At 34.0% G+C, this 16,058-nt stretch overlaps 1 protein-coding gene across 1 annotated transcript in view; it reads left to right on the forward strand.

Annotated features, from left to right (window-relative positions):
- The window catches only part of HDAC2 (histone deacetylase 2), a 31,986-nt gene extending 18,239 nt beyond the window's left edge, over positions 1 to 13,747 (forward strand). Inside the window, exons 7-14 of the mRNA XM_060167853.1 lie at positions 2,510 to 2,602; positions 2,684 to 2,792; positions 6,671 to 6,811; positions 7,057 to 7,165; positions 7,822 to 7,952; positions 8,916 to 9,071; positions 11,713 to 11,770; positions 12,854 to 13,747. Of these exons, the coding sequence (XP_060023836.1) occupies positions 2,510 to 2,602; positions 2,684 to 2,792; positions 6,671 to 6,811; positions 7,057 to 7,165; positions 7,822 to 7,952; positions 8,916 to 9,071; positions 11,713 to 11,770; positions 12,854 to 12,884 (828 nt within the window). The 3' untranslated portion in view covers positions 12,885 to 13,747. The remainder of the gene's footprint in view (positions 1 to 2,509; positions 2,603 to 2,683; positions 2,793 to 6,670; positions 6,812 to 7,056; positions 7,166 to 7,821; positions 7,953 to 8,915; positions 9,072 to 11,712; positions 11,771 to 12,853) is intronic.
- The last annotated feature ends 2,311 nt before the right edge of the window (positions 13,748 to 16,058 follow it).

Here is a 16,058-nt window from a genome sequence, read left to right on the forward strand (position 1 = left end):
GACCAGTGGTTGCCAAAGATTGATCCTTAAACTAGCAGAATCACTATCACCTGAGAACTTAGAAGCACATATTCTCAGACTTTAGGTACTCTGGATGATTCTTTTCTGCACACTAAAGTTTGAGAACCACTGTTCTAAACCAGTAGAATTTGTTTGTGTATAACCATTGCACTCTGGTAGAAATGAAGCAAAAGCTTTCCAGCTTTAAGCTTAAAGAAAGATAGTGTCTTTGCAATACAATTCTAATAATCTCAGAAATAGCAAATGGAAGCCTCTGTTTTAATTTCTGACAGTGTACTTGAAGTTGTTAGAAAATATTGGAGAATATGTGTTTTAAAAAGATTGAGAATGAAAAAAAAAAAGATTGAGAATGACTTTCAATATCTCTTTTCTTAGGATTTTATACTCCCTGTATAAAATGTCAAAATTTTTTCCTTTTGCATATTATAAAGGTGTCCCCCAAATTTAGGAAACTAAAATTAACTGCTTCATTATATGTGTAGTTGTATTTGGACTTTCGTGAAACTCAAGCATAACTTAATAAACATTACCTTTTCTACCTGACAATTCATTCTAAATCAGAAAAGAAGGCTACTCTAAGCTTAGATTGTTGTTAGAACTATGCTTGCATTTATTAGATCAGTAGTCTAGGTGGAAGAAAAAAACCAAAGGTGTGATAAAGTAGTAGTTGTGGAGTAAGAAATGGAAGGTATAAAACTTGGTCCAACAAAGGCCAGTTCTGAGTTACCAGCCTTTAGCTAGAGTGAGAAGTGCTGACCAACTTTCTGTATTGTGAAATCTTAGTGTCAACATGTATTCCATCTGTGTTTTTAGTGCAGAAGTCTAGGGGTTTACTGTTCTTTAAGTTTGTCCACATGTGTATAGTTTGTATTTAGTTATATAAAAATTTAGATTCTTTAAGAAAAATTGTAGGAGTGAGTGTGTAATTTCATGCTTTTTCATTGAAAGTTGGATCATAATAACTCTAATATTGAAGGGTAAGCTATGCTTTTTAAAAAAATGGATTCAAGCTGAGATCGTTCCATGAGAGATAAGGGAAGAACATGTATTTGTATTAGTAATTCTAAAGATTCATATATATTGAGACATTATACAGTTGACCCTTGAAGAATGAGAGGGTCGGGGCACTGACTTCTGTGCAGTTGAAAATCTGCATATGACTCTGACTCCCCAAAAGCATAAATACTAATAGCCTTCATGATAATATAGTCAGTTAACATATTCTGTATATGTATATCTACATGTATTTTATGCATTCATAACATACCTAACTTTTTCTTAATTTTTAAAAATATTTCTGGACTGTAGTCACGTGCAAGTTTTTTCAGGTTGTTGCAAATCTCCAGAAAAATTTTCCAATACATTTATTGAAAAAAATCCGCATGTAAGTGGACCCACAATTCAAACCCTGTTGTTTAAGGGTCAACTGTAATTTAAAACATGTAAGAATCAGTTACCCCCAATCCTTTGATGTTGTAGTTAAAGCACTGTTTTGTAGAAATGTCTCAGCCATATCTTCTAGGAATATACAGTTGACCCTTGAACAACACAGGTTTGAACTTCTATATAGATTTTTTTCAATAAATAATTACTGCAGTGCTAAACAACTCACAGTTGGTTGATCTGCAGATGCAGAATCATGGAGATGGAGGACAGACTGTAAAGTTAAATTCAGGTTTTCAACTCTACGGGGGTCTGTACCCCTAACCCTGCTGTTGTTCAAAGGTCAGCTGTTTATGTGTGTATATATATCTGTATGAACATACACATACATAGATATACACATGCATAACATATACAAATAAATAAGTATATAGTACATGTATGTATATTTTAAGTAAGTGTGTGTGTGTGTGTGTGTGTGTGTATGTGTGTGCGTGTGTGTGTGTAGCTGGAACCCAGCTCTCAATTTCTCTCCTTTGCTTCTTTTGGGAGGTATTAATGCCTAGAGTGGTACTTATTCAACAAGTAGAAACAAAATTTATTTCAAGCCCAGTTAAAGAACAGATTTCAGTGCTTTAGTCTGCAACTGGTAAAACTTCAAGAAAGTCTTATAAGTAAACTCATACCAGATTGTGAGCCACAAGAAGGATTCTACTTTAGAGACAATTGTTCTGCAGGGTTCTTTGGCTCAGAGTTTATATTTCCTACAGTTTTACCTATAAAGTTGTCATGTGTATTTTGTTTATGACAAATTTCTTGGGTAATACTTAACTTCAAATTGCCTTTAACTGTGTTAAATTTCTTTTCTCCCCAATATAATCATTACAGATTAAGTGGAATTGGTTCTTTTCAGCTTTATAAGCCATCCATAAATGTTGTAGTATGTACTTTTTCTGTATTATTTCCTTTCTCAGCCTACTAGATGAATTAAGAATTGGGTTTTGTTACTTAGTCTTTTAATCTTTTAAAAATATTTTAATAATTAAATATGTCAAACTTTTTATTATGATATATTCTCTGAGATCTATTTAACTATGTATTTTAGGATATTGGTGCAGGAAAAGGCAAATACTATGCTGTCAATTTTCCAATGAGAGATGGTATAGATGATGAATCATATGGGCAGATATTTAAGCCTGTAAGTATTATTATTTTCAAAAATGAAAAGGAATTCTAAAATGTTTTTTAGAGACATTAACATTTGTTACCTTGTACATAGATTATTTCAAAAGTGATGGAGATGTATCAACCTAGTGCTGTGGTGCTACAGTGTGGTGCAGACTCACTATCCGGTGATAGACTTGGTTGCTTCAATTTGACAGTCAAAGGTAAGCAATTTGAAGGGTGATATTCCAGGAAGAAAGTTTTTTTTCTTCCTAAGAACCTCCTATAAAAGTTGTCATTTAATTTTTACCTGCTATTTTAACAGGGAGCCATGTGTTTTTTATGGGTTTTTGTCATATGTATGTATCTTCTATTTTGTCAAATTTATGTATATATTCATACATGAGTAGTTTTGTAAGGCTTGTTGCAATACCAACCAAGGCAGCGATTTTCTTTTTTTAAAACTTTTATTTATTTGTTTAATTATTTATTCCAGTTTTATTGAGATGTTGTTGGCATACAGCACCATGTGAGCATAAGATGTACAATGTAATGATTTGACTTCAATATCATGATTTCAGCATCATGAAATGATTAACACAGTAGGTTTAGTGAACACTCACCTCTTATAGGTACAACATTAAAGAAATACATTAAAAATATGTATATTTTTCTTTGTGATGCAAACTCTTAGGATTTACTCTCTTTAACAGCTTTCATTTATAACATACAGCAGTGTTAATTATCTTTATCATGTTGTACATTTCATCCCTAATACTTATTTATCTTTTAACTGGAAGTTTGTGCCTTCTGACTGTCTTCATCTAATCTCCCCTCCCCTGACTCCTTGCCTCTGGTAATCACAAATCTGATCTCTTTTTCTGTGAGTTTGTTTGTTGTTTGTTTTCGAAATATAACTGACCTACAACACTATGTTAGTTCCTGGTCCACAACATGTGGTTTGATATTTCAAAATGATCGCCATGCTAAGTCTAGTTGTCATCTGTCATCATATAAAAATATTATATTACTATTGACTGTATTCCCCACTCTGTACATTTCATACCTGTGCCTCATTTATCTTGTAACTCAGTGTTTGTACCTCTTAATCTCCCTCATATATTTCTCTCCTTCCCTCTGGCAACCATCTGTTGTTCTCTATATCTATGACTGTTTCTGTTTAGTTATGTTTGTTCATTTGTTTTTTTGATTCCGCATATTACACTTAGCATAATTTTCAACAATTTTTGTTGATTCTTTTGGTGCTTACCTTTCTTTAAATAACATAAATAAACTTTTCTTTCTTTTTTTTTTGACCGCACCATGCAGCATGTGGGATCTTAGTTCCCTGACCAGGGATTGAACCCAGGTCCTTGGCAGTGTGAGCGTAGAGTCCTAACCACTGGACCACAAGGGAATTCCCCAAGCTTTATTATTTTTCATTTTAACCTTGTATATTCACTTTCCATTGTGAAAGAAGAGGGAGCCACCACTTTGTCCCCAACACATGCATACACCCTTCCAATATTTCCATTTTTACAATTGAAATCTGGTATTTAGACCAGAATTTTGGTCATGGTATTCAGTGTTAATGGCATCACCAGCAACATTAAAGCATGTTTCAGCTTATTCAATTTCCTTTTGCATACCTTGTTTTTCCCCATACAATTTTGTCATTTCCTTAGTTTTCTCCTTACTTATTAGTAAATTGCCAGTATTTATAACTAGTACATTATATTCACATGGATCAAGTGTTCTGTCCGTTTTACCTCCATGAAGAACAGCCTTCTGACTTGTTCCTGTTTGGGTGAATTTCCTCTGTAGATCTGGTAGAACATGGAGCTGTTCTTTGCTTATAAGTGTTGAAATCAACATATGCTAGAGGTGCAGACCAAAGTAAAGATCACCATTATGGAATGAACTGCTAGGGTATAAGAATAAATCTGAAATTTTATTTAATAAGTTCTTAAAATTTATTATGTATGGATTAGTTGTGATTTTTCACAGATATTGTACATGATTTTAGAGTTGTTTTCCTTGTGAACTTTTAGGTAACAAGTTCATGTTCTGCTTTGAATTCTCTCATAAAATGTGAAGAATTCTCAAGTAGAACTTTTTCCAGAACAACTCTTGGCCTAAATGGAATTTAATAACTAAATACAAGTATTAAAGGCTATTTTATTTGATGTTACAATAGCTCCTATGCCAGCCAGCATTAGAATTATGACATAATCAATCTATTCTGCTTATATTAGGTTGAACAATTTGAAATAATTGCCCCTTTTCTTGCTAGGTCAAAAGTGGCCAAAAAGCAGCAGTTTCGTATTGTTGAAAATAATGTGCAGATAACCATCTGTTTCCTCAAAATGGATACAATCTTCTTAAAATCTACTTAATGTACTCTTAAGATGTGTATTAACCTGTCAGTTTTCTTAACTTTTTGAAAGTTATTAATGCCTTTGTACTTAAAAGCAATAGCTTTCATAATCACAAACTACAGCATTTTATTTTACTCTTACTATAAATCTATATTTCAACTGACTGATAGAATATCCGTTGTATAAAGCATGTAAAGATATTTGCAATCCCAAATGTCAAACTTGATTCCAAGCTTTCTCCACTGCCAGCTTCAATTCAAACTGCTGAAGTCAGTTTACCTCTTGTCTGTCTCCTTTCTGTCTTACACTGTTGTATGCTCTCCCATTCTTCATTTTTATAAATTTTAGCCTTTAAAAAATTCCTTTATAATCATTTTTATCAGGTTTTGAGATGAAAGAAAAGTAAATGTCTTTGTTTAGCCAGCTCTCTTTACTGTTAACTATTTATTTATTTCATCTTTAAAAAATACGCAGTTTTCCTTTATTATAAGAAGCCTGAATTTTCATAATTGCAGTAATAACAGTTGGGTTATGAATCGTATAATATAACTGTTTTTATATACGTATATGTTTTTATATATGTTATATGTTTATGTGTTTACACTTTTTATGTCCTTATACATAATTTCACATATTTGTACATATTTGTGTACCCTTTTTTTTAACATCTTTATTGGAGTATAATTGCTTTACAGTGGTGTGTCAGTTTCTGCTTTATAACAAAGTGAATCAGTTATACATATATCCCCATATCTCTTCCCTCTTGCACCTCCCTTCCTCCCACCCTCCCTATCCTACCCCCTAGGTGGTCACAAAGCATATAACGTAACTACTGAAGAGTACTTAATGAAAATGCTCACAGTATAGTTACATGAAGAAAACATACCATTAAGCTTTTAAAAATTAAAAAGAATTGGAAAGGAATATTCAAAAAACTATCTTTGGATGAGAATTTTAGGTAGTTTTTTCTTTGTACTATTTTGATTTTTCCAAAATATTATTCAACATACGTCAATTTCTTCTATAATTGAAGAATTTTTTTCTTGCTTTAAACATTGACTTGTGTTCCTGAATGATGATGATAATATAAGAAGTTACTAGTAACTCGTAACTGATTTCTAAACTATGACATCCAAAGGAAATATTTTGTTTTCATGTTAGGTTTACTTTATACTGAAATTTCTACACATAGAAATTGGTTAAAGTTTTTTATAATAGTAATAGATATTAATTTTATAATTTTAGGTAAGCTAAGAAAAATGTCCATAATACCACTGCCTAACGATAACCTATAGTTAAACCTGTATAGCCTTACATAATTTTTCTGTATATGTCTATGGAGGAAAGTGGTAACAAAAAGTCAGTTTAGATTAGATTATACAATGTTTCATTGCAACCTCACTTATTTTTTCCTCCAGGTAACCTCACAGGAATATAATATCTTCATATCACATTAATAAAATGTGTTATATTCATATTTTAATATTAATATAGTTGTATATTTGATCAGGGACACTTGCTGACATAGCCAGTTATGTCTTATTGTGTTTTCTATATCATTGCATAAAAGGTGTTTTATTGATAAAAGTTTTAAACTAGAAATTTTCACATAATTAAAGCCATTTTGGTTGAGTAAAGTATTGTTTATATTATCTTTTTAAAATTTATTTTTCCAACTGTTACAATGTGCAGATGTATTGTTACCCAAATTTTCTTTGTTTTAGGTCATGCTAAATGTGTAGAAGTCGTAAAAACTTTCAATTTACCATTACTGATGCTTGGAGGAGGTGGATACACAATCCGCAATGTTGCTCGATGTTGGACATACGAGACTGCTGTTGCCCTTGATTGTGAGATTCCCAATGGTAAGTGTTCTTATTTTGATGTCTTTATTGGATGAACTGTCAATTCATAGAGAAAGATGTTTAGGTGATTACAGTTAATTCCAAAACCATGTAAATAGGAGAGCAGTCACTTAATGAATTCATTTTGCATTCACTTTTAAACATCATCTCTGGAAATACTTCACAACTTGAATCTGGATTTTGTGCATGGATTTGTGTGAAAATTGAGCTTTTAATATGTAACTTTATTTCATTGTTTTTGATAGAATTGCCATATAATGATTACTTTGAGTATTTTGGACCAGACTTCAAACTGCATATTAGTCCTTCAAACATGACAAACCAGAACACTCCAGAATATATGGAAAAGATAAAGTAAGACATCATTGAATTGATTTGATAAACATTTCATCTTGATACAGCATTAGGAGTTTTTAGAGGGCCAAATGCAGTAGGTCATTTTAGCTTTATACATAGGTATTTCCTTTGTCAAAAGTATTTGAAACCTTAAGGTTATTGATTAATTTTATAAAATAATGGAAAATGTATGGGATTCATAGCTCAAAAATATTTCTATTTTCTATTAGTTAAAATGGATTTTTTAATTGAAAGGGGCACTATAAATTTTATATTTTCTTACCTTACATGAAAGTGAAATTTATTTTCATTGAAACATTTTGATAAAGCTTTATCTAAGAACAGAGTGTTTAGAGAGACATTGTAGTACACAGACCTGGGTTTGTGTCCTTTCTTTACCACACACTAGCTCTGTGACTTTTGGCAAGTTAATTTGCCTTTGTGCTTATATTTCCTCATTCTTGAAATGGGGGATGTTAGTATCTATCCTGTAAATTTTGAGGATTAAACGGGTTAATAATATGTAAAGTATCAGTGCTCAGTAAATGTTACTATTTTAATTCATAGGTTAAGCTAGATAAAAGATGCAATTTTTTGCATAATGTTTCCTCTTACATTTAAAAAGAACCTGAAAGAAAATATTTTTTCTTATAACTGCGCATGTTGTAATTTAGACAGCGTTTATTTGAAAATTTACGCATGTTGCCACATGCACCTGGAGTCCAAATGCAAGCTATTCCAGAAGATGCAGTTCATGAAGACAGTGGAGATGAAGATGGGGAAGATCCAGACAAGAGAATTTCTAGTAAGATAGTCCCTTGATGTGTATTGTTACATTTTTCTGGTTTATTAAAAGAATACTATAAATTGAAGGTTTTGGTGGCCCAAGGACTTCACATGTTTTCATGAGCAGCAGTCCCCAACCTTTTTGGCAGCAGGGACTGGTTCCGTGGAAGACAGTTTTTCCACAGACGGGGTGGGGATGGTTCAGGCGGTAATGAAGGCGATGGGGAGCAGCAGATGGAGCTTCACTGATTCGCTCGCCCGCTGCCCACCCCCCTGCTGTGTGGCCTGGTTCCTGACAGGCTGCAGACTGGTACTGGTCCATGGTCCGGGGTGTTGGGGACCCCTGTTCATGAGCACACTATCATTACTTGTCTTTATTTTTACCATTTTTTTAATCTTACGTGGATTTAATTTCCTATGTCTCAAAGCTTGATTGGAGTATCAGCCATTTCAGTTTATTTGACTACATATATGATCAAAAGTTTCCACAAATTAAGCACTTATGTAGAGTGAGTTGAATAACATTAAGCACCTTCTGTTTGATTCTACAGTCTAATTCCACTTAATATGATTCGTAGGTTTATAGCATAATGGTATGCTATCACGGTATAGACATTCTAACATACTTGGTGTTAATGATATTTTTTATTTTCTCTACTTCCACTCAGCTCTGAAATAAAGGATTACTTTTTATTTGAAGACATCATTCCCACTACCTATCAGGAAAACAGTATTTTTCCTCTAAAGTTGTTTGTTTTTTTAATGAGATCTGCAAATGTTTTTGTTTCTTTGAATTATTTCTTCCTAAAGCTAAATTTTCAGTATTTAGCAAGCCATGCATTCAGTTCTAATCTTAAAATCTGTTATCCTTACTTTTAAATGTGGTGACTGGCTAGTTCTTTTGTAGAGGGGTGCACTTAACAATTGTAAAACCTGTGACTGCTTTTGTCAAAACTTTTATTAAAAATCTTTAATGTATCAGTTCGAGCATCAGACAAACGGATAGCTTGTGATGAAGAATTCTCAGATTCTGAGGACGAAGGAGAGGGAGGTCGTAGAAATGTGGCTGATCATAAGAAAGGAGCAAAGAAAGCTAGAATTGAAGAAGACAAGAAGGAAACGGAGGACAAAAAAACAGGTCAGATTTATTTTTTGATTAATTGTAAGTTTTTGAAAGTGAGCTATACTGCAATTTTTATGAGATCCTGAAGTCAATGATGCAAGTATTGGAGGGGGTGAGTGTGCTAAGTAGGTGACTTTTTTTCTTCCCCCCGTGTAAGTAAGCTCTTTTAATTAGAGCTCTCTGAATGCTATTAGTCACATTTGTTTTTATATTACAGGAAACTATCTCTTCTTGACGACATAGGCTTAAAATAGTGAACATTGCACTATGATATAGATTGGGTAAGAGAGAGGACAAAGCGGTTATAGATCCATATGTAGCCTGTGAGCAGAGCTGAAATTCTAAGATAATTTGTAACTACCTGTAACTTTATTTGATGGGAATAAAACACAGAAGAGTCACATTATCTATCCTTAGACCAGTTTCACTGTTTTGAAAAGGCTCGGAGAATAGCCTTTGTTCAGAAATTATATGAAGGAAACATAAAAGCTGCAGAGATGGGAAGGGATTTGGGAACTGGGTTGGGAGGAGATAATACTTTCTGCTGTCTTAATTTTTAAAATGCTGTGTCAGTTTCTTGAGAAAATAGATGCTTTAGGGCATTGAATTTGCTACCAGAATGTGTTATTTTTATCTGAGTTTCCAGAGCACTTACACATACCTGGGTCATTTTATTTTATTTAACACATTGTATTATAGCACCTCATTAGGGACTTGATATATATCTCTGCTAGATTGAGCTGCTTATGGCTAGAGAATGCAATGTGCTAAATATCTGTATTCTTGCACTTGGTGCATTTCCTGATGGATACCTGATACCTATATGCAAGTAAAGGTGATGAGCACAGGTTTTAGTTGACCTGTTAATTTTGACCCTGTAGCATGTGGAAAACTGATTCAGAGATACTGGTCCAACATCCTTTTCCTATCATATTGAAGTTATGTGAGTAAGCTGGCTCTCATGTTCTTTTTTACTAGAGAGTTAGGAATCCGTAGCATGTCTGGCACATCTAGTACTGTTCTTGTTCGTGGATTGACTCCTCTATACGCTACTGTTCTCTGTCTACCATTTTATAATTTTAACTTCCCAATGTATTACAATGATGGCTCCAGTCTACTCTTGTGTACTGATTGACATCCAGAAATTCCAGCTGTGATGGAGGTAAGAAGGACTTAGCTTTAGTTGTAGGATTTTTCTAGTATTTTTTTCTCTTACTGTTAATTTGTCTTGTCTGGTTTTTCTGTTTGTTTGTTTTCCATTTTGGTGTTTCTTCCTGTTTTTAAATCTTTATCTTTTCTGTGCTTTTTCTTCCAAACAGGAAAGTGGGTGCACTATGGTGCTTATCTTTCATTGCTATTTAAGCTAAAAATGAGAGTACTTTTTGATCTGGCTTAATGGCCGGGTGGTGGATTAATCTCATAGTAGTTCCTAAATACTTTTGTTACTGATACGGTAATGAAATTTGGTAATGAAATTCTTCTTATAGGGTCTTGCATTTGTTAAAATTTTGCAGCCTACAAATAAAAGAAATATTACCATAGAAAACATTTTTAAAAATCTGCAGTTCAAAACCTGAAGTTAGGAACGTTTCTGTTCTCTACCTCCCTCCCCCATCCCATTTGGCACTTTGAATTATTAAATTTGCACATCCTAAATTAAGCCAGAAGCCTAAACAAATGTCATAGTAACCATATTGCCATGTGTTTGTATTATAATCAGTGCCTCACAACTTTGGTTCATTTGCTTATCTAAAGAAAAAATTTAGTACATTTGGGCTAATTTGTTTCAGTGATCTTGAATAGGTAGTATTGCTCCTCCTGTTTCATTAATTTTTTTTTTAATGGTAAAGTTTTGGTACTTATATAGTGAGGGTTAAAAACTAATGGTTAGGGCTTCCCTGGTGGCGCAGTGGTTGAGAGTCTGCCTGACGATGCAGGGGACACGGGTTCGTGCCCCGGTCCAGGAAGATCCCACATGCCACGGAGTGGCTGGGCCCGTGAGCCATGGCCGCTGAGCCTGCACGTCCGGAGCCTGTGCTCCGCAACGGGAGAGGCCACAACAGTGAGAGGCCTGCATACCGCAAAACAAACAAACAAAAAAAACTAATGGTTACATAAGTAATAGAATTTACCCTCTGTTTTGTCTGTGGCCTCATCTAATTCTGTCCCCTTCTCACAGTACTCCAGCCACATTGGTCTTTCAGTTCTTCCTTCCAGCCTAATTCCTTCTTACCTCAGAGTCCTTTTAAGTTTTCCCTCTGTTCAAGATACTTCTCCCTGTTTCCCACTCAAAAACTATTCGTTCTTCAGAATGTCTCTCAAACATCACTTCTTCATCGTAGGCTTTCCTAATCTCCCACAGTGCTATGCTCACGTCTGTAGGCTGGACTTCTTCACAGCACATATCCTGGCTGTAGTGCTGTGATCCTATAGAAGAAAACTTCCCAAAGGCAGGACTACAGTGTTATATTGACACCTTGAACCTCTGTCACTTAGTACAGCACCTAACACAAAGCTTATTTAGTTACTGATTTCATGAATAGTAAGATTGTATATGGCAGTTTTTTATATTTTAAGTAAGATATATTTTAAAATAAAATGTATACACTTTATATTTCAAAGTAGGTGTTAATCTTTTCCCAATTTTTGTTTTTAGATGTTAAAGAAGAAGATAAGTCCAAGGACAATAGTGGTGAAAAAACAGATACCAAAGGGTAAACTATATTCTTTATCTAGTAATTTTCATATACTATAAAAATAATGAGCACATACTGGGGTTGGGGTGGGTGTACATGTGTTCTTTTGAGAAGTACTGAACTGAACCTGGAATATCAGTAAGTTGTGAGATGCTCTGAATTTTAGTCTGTAATGGTGCATAAGACAATATATCTTAACTATTAGTTTATATGTCATCTACTTTCTCATTTTCCATTTATGTAGCTTGCTTTTAAAGAATTACAAAGACTGGTAATAATCAGTATTATAGCTGAATATAGATCAGTTTATATTCTTGAACATAATTTATCTGAGCCTTGTTTTGCTATTAACTTTTTTTTATAATTTATTTATTTTTGGCTGTGTTGGGTCTTCATTGCTGCTCACGGGTTTTCTCTAGTTGGGGCGAGCGGGGGCTACTCTTCGTTGCGGTGCGCGGGCTTCTCATTGCGGTGGCTTCTCTTGTTGCGGAGCATGGGCTCTAGGCACGCGGGCTTCAGTAGTTGTGGCTCGTGGGCTCTAGAGCACAGGCTCAGTAGTCGTGGTGCACAGGCTTAGTTGCTCCGTGGCATGTGGTATCTTCCAACACCAGGGCTCAAACCCGTGTCCCCTGCATTGGCAGGTGGATTCTTAACCATTGTGCCACCAGGGAAGCCCGCTGTTAACTTTTATATAGGCACTCGTGGTCTTTCATGGTGCTCTTATTTCTGCATACATGATTTTTTAGTGTTGTGAGACAGGTAAATTTAAGAAGCACTGGGCTAGCATAACATAATTTGTTTTTTAAACCGTACATAATTTTTTTAAAAACCATAGTTGAGGTGTTTATTGTTGGAAAGCATGTAAAAAGCTTGGCCACACATAATTTTGTGCTAGCCTTCATAGGATGACTTGGAATAGATTGTAGAACCACTAGAAAGATCAAGGCAGTCAGTACTCCAAAAACACTCAAGGCACTATCAGCTTAACGTGTTTCTTGGTACGAGCCAAGAATGAAGACTCAATGAAGACTGATCCAGTAGTCGGTGCATTTAAGTGGTGATTGTGCTGTTTTTAATATTTCATGTTGCCTCTTTTAACAGAGCCAAATCAGAACAGCTCAGCAACCCTTGAATTTGAGAGTCTCATCACTTTCAGTGAGGAAATATTGGGAAGAAAAATGTTTTCTTTTTGAAGACTTCTGGCTTCATTTTATACTACTTTGGCATGGACTGTATTTATTTTCAAAATGGCTTTTTTCGGTTTTGTTTTTCTTGGCAAGTTTTATTGTGAGTTTTCTAATTATGAAGCAAAATTTCTTTTCTCCACCATGCTTTATGTGATAGTATTTAAAACTGATGTGTTATTATGTCAAAAAACTGCTCTATTAAAGAAGTAATTGGCCGTTCTGAGCTGATTTTTCCATCTTTTGTAATTATCTTTATTAAAAAATTGTACTTGGATTGTCTTTTGTCTGTTTATTACATCATGGAGTCTTTTTTCATAGGCTAATGACATGACTGTTTCTGTAGAAATAGAATACACTAGAGGTGGAAGATACTGATTTGCAACTTCAAAGACATCCATAAACTATTTCTTGAGGAAATTACTGTATTTACAGTAATTATTATTTCTTAATGTAATAGGAGTTCTTCAGTCTTGTCCTCTATAGGTTAACCAGTCAATGTTGGTGAAGATTGATATCTCATTATCATAATTTATCTCTGAAATTAATGATATAAGCTATGCAATTGAGATATAGGAATTATCTTTGAGCTGAACCAAAGATTCTCAAAAACTGGAAATGGAGATTCTGAGTTGAAAGAAGAAATCCATAATCAGAAAAGGAAACTATAGCTTCCATACTGAGCTACATGTGACTCTTATGCCAACCCCCACAATAAACCAAGTAGACAAGAAATTGTATGGTTGTGTTTTACCAGAACTTTCCTGTGTTTATATTAAGGCTAAAATAAAACCTGCTGTTTAGACAAAAACCTGGTTCTTGTACTGCATTTACATGGTATCCAGGTTCCACAATTGCACCCAGGTTTCCAAATCAAGGAAATCAACACTTAAAAGTCATTTATGGTTCAATTTATTGAGTGTCTACCCATTAAGGCTTTGAGTATGCATCTGAACATAAAGGGGAAAATGCCTGCTCCTATAGCTTACATTCTAGCGGTAGAGAGCAGACAAATGGGGTAATTTCTACTAAAATATGCAAAGGAGAAAGTAAAACATTTCAGAAACTTGCCAAAATCAGTGAAATCTCTCTTTTCACAAAGCCCAAATTGATTATTTTGAGATAAAAATTATAGAATGCTAGACAACAGATCAGTCAAAAATGTTTCTCTAAAAGCCTGTGGTAAGAAATACTTCAGACATTCACAAAAGCACCTGGACTTTTGTAATGAGCAGCCATGCTCCCACCTGTATTTAACAGATGTTTCACTTTAGCCATATTTGGTTCAAGCGTTTTCTTTTTTCTTTAAATAAACTACACAGAAGTAGAAGCTCTCCTTACCACTTTGCCATTTAATTTCCCTCCCACTCTTCAGAAGTAACCATATCTTATCCATGTTTTCACTCTTGCTGCATATCTGTCAGCATATAAACCCTTATGACATTAGGAATTATGGAATTCAGTCTTTCGTTAGTGAAATAGTGACATGCATTTAGTGTTTGAGAAACACAGATGGTATTGCATGTGTACACTTCTGTAACTTGTTTCTTTACATTTTAATTATCTAACCCTGTTTAACAAGTACAGCTCATTTTAACTGCTCTGTATTAATGTTCGATTACAAGGGTATACCAACAATTTGTTTCAATACTGAGGTGAGCCTGCTTGGTCACATTTAGGTTTTGTTTTACTATTTACAAATAGAAGCATTTATATAAAACTGAAGCCTCAAGAGAACAGTATGAAACCAAGTTCAGCCAGGTGACTGGGTACAACATTAATACACAGAAACCAGCAGCTGTTAATATATCTGAACAACAACCAGAAGATCTGTTGGAAAAAGGAAGATCCCGTTTACAAGAGCAATAACAAAAATTTCTAGAAATAGAAGTGCAAAGAAGCTACTGTTCTGGTGTATAGTGAAAAAGGTTGTAATACAGGATGTATAAATACCCTAATACATTTGGAAATTAATATTGGATAAAAATATTTCAAGATGATGAGGGAAGAGAGATTATTCCTTAAGTGATACTAGGATAATGGGTAGCCAAATGGGAAAAACAGTTTTATGCCCTCCATCAGAAGAATCAGATTAGTTGGAAAGGGAAAATGAAACTAAGTACTAGAAACCATAAGGGACTTTCGAGAAAGTACTAGGCCTTTCTAATATGACACTGAACCCAAACTGTAAACGAAATGATATTTAAAAGATTCCGTAGGCTAGCAACTTCTAATTGAGAAAATGACAATTGGGGTGGGCAGTGTGCAGAATTGCAACATTACAGTTCAAGAGGCTAATATCTAAAGGTTTTTTTTTAAGGCATGAAGGATGTGGAGAGTTAGCTGGGAAAAAATGCAAATAATTCTTAAGTATGAAAAGATTTTTAACCTTAATTTAGGAAATGCAAGTTAAAAGCTATGAAGATACTTCTAAATTTTTTAACCTAAATTTTAAACCTATCACGTTATACAGAATAGCTGTTGGCAAAAGTTTAAGGAAGTTGTGTTTTGCAGTAGGTTGTATAAGTCAGTATAACCTCTTGAGCTTAATTTGACATTCTATATATATAAAAATCAAATAATCTGATTTAAAATGCCATTTTGGAAAATTTAATATACTTTATGTGCAATATGTCTTTCAGAAGTCTTCATTATGAAACATTGCTTAAAGTAATAAAAGATTAAAATGGCCTAAATATTCAATATAGGATGTGTTGAATGACAAGAAAGAATACTATACAGCCATAACTAACAAGAATGAGAACTATGTACTGTATATATGGAACAAGACACATCATTAAGTGAGAAGAGGAAGACCTGGGACATGTGACATACCTTTTGTGTAAAATGAAAAAAATAGGCAAAATTACTTGATTATACAAATATCTAGGAAAGGTGATCATGAAACTCGTAGTATTGAAGCATTGGCTGCTTTCGTGGGGATTTGAATGCTGGACAATGTGAGTATACAAATTTTTAAAAAAATTTTATTGGAGTATAGTTGATTTACAATGTGTTAGTTTCAGGTGTACAGCAAAGTGATTCAGATATACATATATATCCTTTTCCAGATTCTTTTCCATTATAGGTTATTAGATAATACTGAATATAGTACGCTGTGC

The sequence above is a fragment of the Lagenorhynchus albirostris genome, chromosome 12 (assembly GCF_949774975.1).
Source record: "Lagenorhynchus albirostris chromosome 12, mLagAlb1.1, whole genome shotgun sequence".
In the NCBI taxonomy this organism is placed as follows: domain Eukaryota; kingdom Metazoa; phylum Chordata; class Mammalia; order Artiodactyla; family Delphinidae; genus Lagenorhynchus; species Lagenorhynchus albirostris.